This window comes from Pelmatolapia mariae, linkage group LG7, assembly GCF_036321145.2.
Source record: "Pelmatolapia mariae isolate MD_Pm_ZW linkage group LG7, Pm_UMD_F_2, whole genome shotgun sequence".
NCBI lineage: Eukaryota > Metazoa > Chordata > Actinopteri > Cichliformes > Cichlidae > Pelmatolapia > Pelmatolapia mariae.
In genome coordinates, this window is record NC_086233.1 from 59,201,658 (window position 1) to 59,210,443 (window position 8,786).

At 42.9% G+C, this 8,786-nt stretch overlaps 1 protein-coding gene across 1 annotated transcript in view; it reads right to left on the bottom strand.

Annotated features, from left to right (window-relative positions):
- The window catches only part of b4galnt4a (beta-1,4-N-acetyl-galactosaminyl transferase 4a), a 140,029-nt gene extending 131,586 nt beyond the window's left edge, over positions 1-8,443 (bottom strand). The window contains exon 1 of the mRNA XM_063479975.1: positions 6,506-8,443. Coding sequence (XP_063336045.1) covers positions 6,506-6,647 — 142 coding nt within the window. The 5' untranslated portion in view covers positions 6,648-8,443. The remainder of the gene's footprint in view (positions 1-6,505) is intronic.
- Between the last annotated feature and the right edge of the window lie 343 nt (positions 8,444-8,786).

The following is an 8,786-nucleotide window of genomic DNA, read 5'->3' on the forward strand; positions in this document are numbered from 1 at the left end:
CTTAATTAAATCTTAATGGCGTTGTTTAACAATGTGATTGGAGAATTATTAGATACCCCCGCTGTATAATCTAGCTACACCTGAATAGGTTTCTCTATATTACAGGAAAAGCCTTTTCTTTAAGAAGGTAGCCTGACTGGCAATGTATTTGTGGCATAGGTCCAATGTTTTGGGGAAGGGAGGGACCACCCCCTTTCTTTTGTATTTGTGGTTATGTATGTGTAGATGAATGAGTTAGCGTGAGCGGTAGGTAGTCTCATCTCTCTGTGAGAGCACACTAATAAAAGTAGCTACTTTTAGTGTGTCTAAGCAGCCCCGTTATGAGTAAACTGTTAGTATCCAGCTGTACGCTGTGCTCGCCACCTCCTAAAGGAATAAAGCGATATTGGTGAAACTTTCCGATCCCTTTCTGTAGCTCTCCACCGTGCTGAGTTGGCCCAGACGAGAAAGCTAGTTACCAGCTTTGAGCCAGACTAATGGTAGGAGCCACGAATCTGATGTATATACAGAGCTCCACGGAAAGCACAGGCAGATTATTATGAATGTGCACCATAAGCACTAAATGGCTTCGGTCATGAGTCATAGCCACATCCTCCCATGATGCATCCTGCTGCATGTCCCACCTGTTGCATGAGAAGGGTGTCCTTCTTCTGCCCAGTCGCTCCTCCCCAATTTACCCCACCCCAACCCGCTCCCCACCTCGCCCCAATCATAGCAAGCGTGCCAGTGGGCAGACAGTGCCATCATTCAGCTGCTTCCTCTTCTGCTCGGCTAAACACTGGGCCTAAAGTGCAGACGGCAGCGAGAGCGGGGAGGTGTGCACTCACAGACACATGCAAAAACACACACGCAAAAAGAAAAAAAAGAAAGAGAAAAAAAAAAAACAGACTACATCACACATACACACTTGCTCCCTTTTGCACAAAATCTCTCTGTTTCACTCGCTTACTCTCGCACATACACAGACAAATCTCCTGCGGCAAAGCTGTGGCAGCGGGCCAGAGATCTCATCTACATGGGGCAAAGCTGGTACCTTGATGGTGGCTCGTTAGGCAGGCCAACACAAATTTCATTAACCCTGAGGTTAACACACTCTGGACTTGTGTTTTTTCCAGTGCTTTTTACTGACCTATCAACCTGGCCTCTTTCATTTCTCAATTCTATATCCGCATCTGTTAAATCTTACATTCAACACTTAGGAGTCATGAAATGCACTGTGGGCATGTGAATGTAACACATGCTGAGTGTGAAATATCTTTGAGCTGTTTTACATTCTGTCCAGCAGCACTGTGCAATTGCTTTAGCATTAGAAAGAAAATGCAAAATGAATTGCAAGAGGAAGCCAAAAGTGTTACTGAGGAAATACACAAATTCTGACTGTGTGTGCAAAAGGAAATGTAATCAAATTCATGTACTGAACGTATCAAAGGTGTAGGGTATCATTTCCCTCCCTTAATCCTTCTCTTGTCTCCACCTTTAACAGGCAGATCCCACCGCGTCCGAAGCACATCGAGGATGCGGTCTGAGCTGTTACAGAAACAGTTTATCCTGGCTGCGGAATAAGCCAAAGAAAGAGAGATTTACTGGGTTGGACAAATAAGCTGTGGGGCAGATTCATGGTTGAGCCTGTGGCAGTTACCACCCCAGCTCCCAAGACGCAATCTAACAGATGCCACACGAGTATAGTTTTATGACTCAACCGCTGAAATGGAATAAGATGTCAAATTAAATGACAGTTTCATGCGCAATGTTAATTGTTACATTTAATTATCTCTCAATAACGGTGAACGGAGGCAGGAACATTTTAAGATTCCATTTTCAATTTTCAGATCACAGCAAACATCCACCTGGAAATTGAATCATGTCCTTGTATACCTTCAGAAACAGTTCTGTGTGGGACTGCGAGAATATAAATTGCAACAGTAGTCCGGCTACAATTTCATAACTCAGTGCTTTCAGATTTTACTTTGATGAAAAGTACCCGAGCTCTTTCACAAAGAAACAAGATACCAAAGTGGAAGCAATCTCTAAAATCCCAACTACCCAGCTGGGTTCACACCTGTCCCTCACTTCAACATGCTCAAACCATTCACCTGATGCAGACCTGCACACTGCGCTCTCGCTGGGCTCTACTAAATTTAACTTAAAAAAAAATACACCTAAGATATAAAACTATAAAAAGCTCCATAACTGCTTTTTACTAAGCAGAGGGTGTATATCTCTGTTTGTTTGGTTCTTTACCAACAACTATCAAAGCGCAAGTGGGCACTGTGGGTAACTGCATTATTTAGAAAGCTGAAAAGGTAGATATATTATTATATTCACCACTACATGAATAAATGATGAATAAAAAACTGCTATCTATGTGTTTAAGATTTTAAACCCTGATAGATCACAAAGTCTCTATAAAGTGCAGATATATTTATTAATTTACTAATTTTTTATACATTTACATATTTTACCTCATTATACAAATGAAGACGCTGTCATTCCTTTTGTGTTAAGGTGTCGACTACTGCTTGATTGAGCCGAGGCTCTCAACAGAGAAGTGAAACCCCACTACAGTTTCAAATAATACTGTTCCAAAGGACCATTTACATTTTAAATTACTGATAAATGCCTACGTTTACTTTAATGTTGTTTTAATTGGATATATTTTTATCTAGTCACTTCTTTATTTTTTTGTTTTCGGTGATTTCAGGCCTTCATGTTAAAGCAGTGTCTGTTACCAGTTTGGCACAAGAGTGACCAACCATAAGAACCTCAAGAGCTAAAATTAGGAAAAGTGACACCGGAGGGCATGGTTACCATGACAGCGAGCCAACCTGAGCCTGCTGCTGCCGAGATACAACAACAACAAGCTAAATCAAACTTTATGCCCAACTGCAACTACATCTGAATGCTTGAATGTGATTATGTATGAGACTTGGTTAGTTTTTTCCCCCCTCAAGATTTATTACATTTTTATGACAACGCATCTATAAGATGTGTCTGTTTTAATTTCAAATTCCATCTAGATATTTAATAGATTCATGCTTCCTGGAAACCTATGAATGCACTTGTCTTCATAAAATAAGCTCCAAGCACCACATGCGCCTTTCCCATATGTTGTCTCCATGGGCAACCAAGCAGTCAAGCTGTTAAAAATCCTGAGATTTTCTCCTCTTCGACTTCCTCTTTATCCACAGTGATGCAAGGAAAGGTATGTTTGGATTATGTGCCGTTCGACAAACACAGGCACCACATCTGTGTTTATATGAGGGGTGCCTGCGTGTATGCACATGCATGAACCGCCACGTGTGTAATCGCAGTTAATCAATAGAGGGCTGTATGCAGCAGCAAGCTTTCCCCCTTTGCCTTCTCGCCCATTCCAGTGGACCTGTTGAAGCTGGAAAACAGGGGGGCCGCTGTACGACTGGGTGGCTAGGTAAATGTGGCACTCATCTAATATGCACTGCTGATTTACCTGCCAAAACACATCCTCATTAAAATTCAGATTAAATAAAGGCCAGTCTGGCCAGTGTGCCGTCATAAAACTATTTAATTATACCTTTTGGCTTTCGTCATAATCATAGGTGCAACAGCTAGCATGGCTTTCAAGAAAATATCATTAAATGCCCTAAGTAACGCTCATATATTTACAAATGTTTCATTAAAATAAAATTATATTTCTTTGACTGGTCTATTCAGTATATCATAGTCAATCATCTTATTATAAACATAGAAAATAAAGATTGTTGTGTTTGTAGATTCCCTAATGGGATATGAGAAAAAACCTCTTGACCAACAGTTCCTTTTTGAAAGAGAGTCCAAAGGGTCAGAAAAAAACTAGAAAGAGTCTACTCATGTTTTATCCCTCACTTCACAAGCTACATGTCCTATGTGCTTATAGTGACAGAATCAATAGTTCACTTCATGCTTCCACCTTAGAAGCTTTAAAATCACAAAAAACTAAGTGGACTGCCCATCGCCCTGTTGCCACTGGTCTATCACACAGATCCTATATTTAATAATTTAGTGGTATAATAATTTAGCACGGCTGTGGCTGACTTAGTGCTCTGAATGACGACAATCCTGAACCAAAGAGGCCTAATAACAGTTCTAATGCAGATGCGGTCAGATTGAACATGAGCTGGTCTTTAACATGCCAGCACTCCTGCGCAAGGTCCTGCGCCCATGTGTGAATAGCACAGTTAATACTCCAGTGAATTCCCAGTGAGCAAGTGGGCGTCACGTGTCCTACCTCCTGCCTCCAGCACGAAAACAACGCATTTCCACAAGTGACAATGCATCTCACTCCAAGTAGACCAGTGAAAAACAGCTCAGATAAAATATCCAAACGTTCGAATAATTTGGTTTACTTATGCCACGCAAAAGGTAAGTCGCTGGGTAAAACCAAAACAGAATCTTGCTCAAGGCCATCAGTACCCACTGAGAGCACTTTTCTTTCTCTGCAGCACAAAGACTCTCATCAGACAGAGTTCATCCTTTCTGTTTCCATGTTCAAACTGGATTCTCACTTTTCTGCTTTTTTGAGAAACTATCGGAATACAGCTTCTCACAACATTAGTCACAATTAAGCTGGAATGGCCTCAGCTGGGCTCTTCATGCTTCTGTTTCTCAAAGCCCTGCTGGTCATCAGGCAGTAACACTTCATCTAGTGGATGACGAAGAATGAACAAGAAAAAAAAAAAAAGAAGGAGAAGATTGGGTCAAGATAAATCTAATTTCCTCCAAAATACAGACGACCAGAATGGAAATTTGACAGTGTCACTTCATATCGAAATAATGTCGGAATCAGGCCGAAAATGAAATTCCATTAATTTTACCTGCCCCACCCCACTGCTAAGAATCAATTGAAGATTGTGTAGGAAAAAAAGAAAAAACTGGCAGCCCAATATGAATATTTACACACTTCATAGAGCCCCATTTCCAGTAATGGCTACATCTCACTTAGAAACCCTTAGTGCGAGAAGGGACATGTTATTCATAAGAGGTTAAGTAAGTTGACCTGCTCAGATGCCTACTAAAAAGGAAGACAGTCAATTAGACACATAGACCGGCACTGCAAGCATAACAGCTTCCTTCCTCACCAGACAGCCGCAGCAGACACGTCACAAAGGCAGTTTATTAAAGGAACCCTTAAAAAGATGAGCATAAGTATATTGAAAATATCTGTGTGTGCTGAGGTCCGTGATTTCACTCAATGAAAGCAACTGTCATGCTCTTGGGCTAATTAACGCAAATTCGGGAACGACACTGCAGCAATAGCAAAAATAAATAAATAAATCGCAGGTAGTGAAGAGCTTCCATATATGTGAACACAGGTTATGGATACAAAATCATGAGCGTGAAAATTTGCAATAAATGTAACCTTTGTGAAAACAGCAGTTTAATATGCATTTTTTTTATTCCTCGAGTGATCTGCTGTATACCTGCAGAGTACAATAATATTTGCTTCATAAAAGAGTCAGTGTAGGAATACTTTGCTGGGCATTTACACTCAAAACCCTGACACAACTTTACAACTAACTTAGCAGCAGTAAATAAATGATATTGGGCAGTCTCCAGCCCTCCATATGATTCAGGATTCTCATGATCACAAAACTATATCTGGTCTGTCACTGGGAAAACCCCAGCACTGAGATCAGACACAATGGAATGATCCTTGTATGTCAGTCACCCATGTGTGCATGTGCACGGACGGTGCCCACTGTTTCAAGGACATCATAATTATTGCATATCACTTTACACAGACAGCTGCAAGAGATACAGGCACACCAGCACCCAGCGTTAAATCTGAAGTAGGCTCACCGGTGGTGTATTAGTTCCAGTACTTTTTATCATCAGCCATTCCTGTAATGCTCAGCATCATCTACTGTTACAGCCAGCCGCTACTGCTGTGCACTGTGGATAAACGCAATCAAGCCTTGGTAATAAGAAGCACAACAGCAGCAGGTGGAAATGTGCCTCTCACTGCACTGCCCACCTTCTAATATTTTTCAGGCGTTGCTGTGACCTCTGAAGCCACCTTCACAAGCACCACTTTGATTATTGATGTTGAAGGTGAGGGCCTGACTTTGGACCTGGACAGATAAACAGGTGCTCTTTTCTTAGCCTACAGAAAGAAAAAAAAGCTCTGGCTAATTTATAAGACATGCTCTCACTCTCTCCGTGAGAGTGTTACTTGTTGTAGTATATCAGGTTATACCCATCACAGCAAACAAAGGAGAGCAATGTGTCAAAGCCAGAAGAGCGGTTGTTTCATGAAAACATCTGAGCTACAACTATGTAACTGTTTAGAGACTGTATGGCATTAAAATCTTACTTTTCCTACCCATCCTACAGGAGCTCTATTCTAGGTGTTAACTTTATAGCAATGTTACTTTAGTTAATGATTAAAACAGTTTTCATAAAATGATTGTTAAATGTTTGTTTCCGGTACTCCTCCTAGAAAACTTTGACGCATGAAACGAACAGACAGTTTTCTCTTAACAAAATCTACCTTTTCCGTAGTTGAAGTGTAGTTTGATAGTCTTGCCCTGGTTGATGTGCAGGTAAGTGAACCAAACCGCCGAGGTGAGCAGTACCAGCAGCAGCAGGAGCTTGAACTGCTTCCGGATCTTCTTCACGGGGAAGCGCAGCATCCTCGCTGAAACATCCTCCGGTAGGCGCCCGGTAGATGGTTAAAACGAGTCCGGAAGGCTGCTGACTGTTCGGGCGCTGCTGTGTTGTGTTTCTGGGCTGTTCGCGGCTCTGCTGAAGGACTACCTCTCCCAGTCACAGCGACGGCATCCCTGCGAGTGTTAACTACAGTCCCAATGCGCGTCTCGTCCTCCCACATCCACGGGGTGCCAGCAGCGCCAAACTCGTTGTATCCTCAGATCTGGTAGCAAACACCTCCGTGGCAGTCATCGTTTATGAATGCAGTCCGTTGTCTCCCCTCCCCTACACGAAAACCGTGGGTTCAGGCTTCCCTGCTGGAGTTTTACAGGCGTCCGAGGGGAAGCGGAGGAAAAAGGGACTGCGGATCAAAAGCCGCTGAGTTCTGCGACCGTGGGAATAAAATAGCAGTCCGACGATAATCTACGCAAATCCCCTAAAGCTCAAGCCCATGCTGACACCACGACGGTTTTATCGGCTACTCGAGGATCATCCACGACCACGGCTTTAGCGCAAAGTATCAAAGAGTAAGAGGAGAAGTGTAGTTTCCGAGAGGAGATGTGCTCGCACTTAGCATTTCTGCAGGTGGGTCATGTAATCTTTTTACCGCCGAGCACAAATGAGTGAAGTGGCCGTCAGTGAAACGCGGGCTACTGCCAGAGAAACCTGGAGGTAACTGGACTAGGAAGGGGGGGAAAGGTCAGGGTGGCAATCGGCCAAATGTCACAACCCTCCGCGCTCCATCTATTGTTAAACACAGCGCACACAGAGAGCCTGGCTTCCAATCGATGGCAGCGCGTTCAGCTGGAGCGCGTTTTTATTGAAGTCCGGGGAGAGGAGGGGCGATCAGCTGTCATCCTCGTACTCGGGTGGGTTTAAAGCCCAGCGACGAGTAAATATTACGAGATGCAGATAAAAAAACTGCTCCATGGCGGCGTAACAAAGGTGGGTTACTCAAAAGCGACTGTGCAATAATTTGAGGTCCGGGGAAGAGATGCCCATGTGCTCCGGTTTCTCCGTTGTCTTCACGGCAGGTGCATTTTTTTTTACCTCATTCTCCCAAAGTAGGCTAGCAGCACTGTCCGACTGCACAATTAACAAGAAAGACCACAAGCAAGCGAGCACCTCACCAGAATTAAACAAATAAGCACAATACGTGGCACTGCTGGGATGCACTACCTTGTGTTGTTTTTTCTCTCATGAGCTTTTTTTCCCATTAAAACGCCGCAACAGCATCATCAGACCTGCGTGTCAACGAGCACTGGGAGTAAAAAAAAATAATAAAAACCAGCTGAGGTCCAGGAAGGGTGTCGCGGAGAGCCCAGCAACAAGCTGAGGAATAACCGGGAGAGAACATGGTTTTGTTTTGCTACAATGAAGGAGGGTATCTCCAGTCCCTGCACAGCTCAGTACGCCCATCAATTGAACATCTTACGGTGCAGAGCAACCTAACGTGAGAGGACGAGGAATGACAAGTCCGGCGTCCAATTACAAATACGCCATGGGCTCAGAGGAGGCGGGTCTACTTGTTCGCCTTCGCCGTTGCTTGGCACTCACACGATCCAGCATCCAATAGCTGAACGCACATCCTGAAACTTGTTCACCGTTCCTGTTTTACCATATCCCCCCCGAATTCAAGGACCCATGTTAATTAGATGAGCAATGATTAGTCGCTTTTCAGGAAATGAAGAAATAACTCGACAAATGAAACCGCTCAAATGGCCTTTGGAAGATTAATTAAACCACTGTACACCGAAAAAGGGAGGAAATCACATTTTATTCTAATTTTGGTGTTGGGTTTGTTAATTCCTTCAAAAATGTATTTCTAAATCAATTAGTTTCAGTAACACTCATTGCATATTTTTCTGATTACAGCACACATTTTAATTCCTCGGCTGGAGATAAATTTCATTTGTTTGCCAAACTAAAATGAAACAACGTCCCAGTTGTTTCAAAGAAAGATGATTTGGTCGGAATTACGATTTAAAACATTAATCGTAAGCCTAATACTTGAAGCGGAAGTGAGAAAATTACTAAATACTTCAGTCATGTCATTACGAGGCTGGAAACCTTGTGATCCATCTTTACAAATTATCTAGACAGCCTTTGTGTGTGAGCTGTGT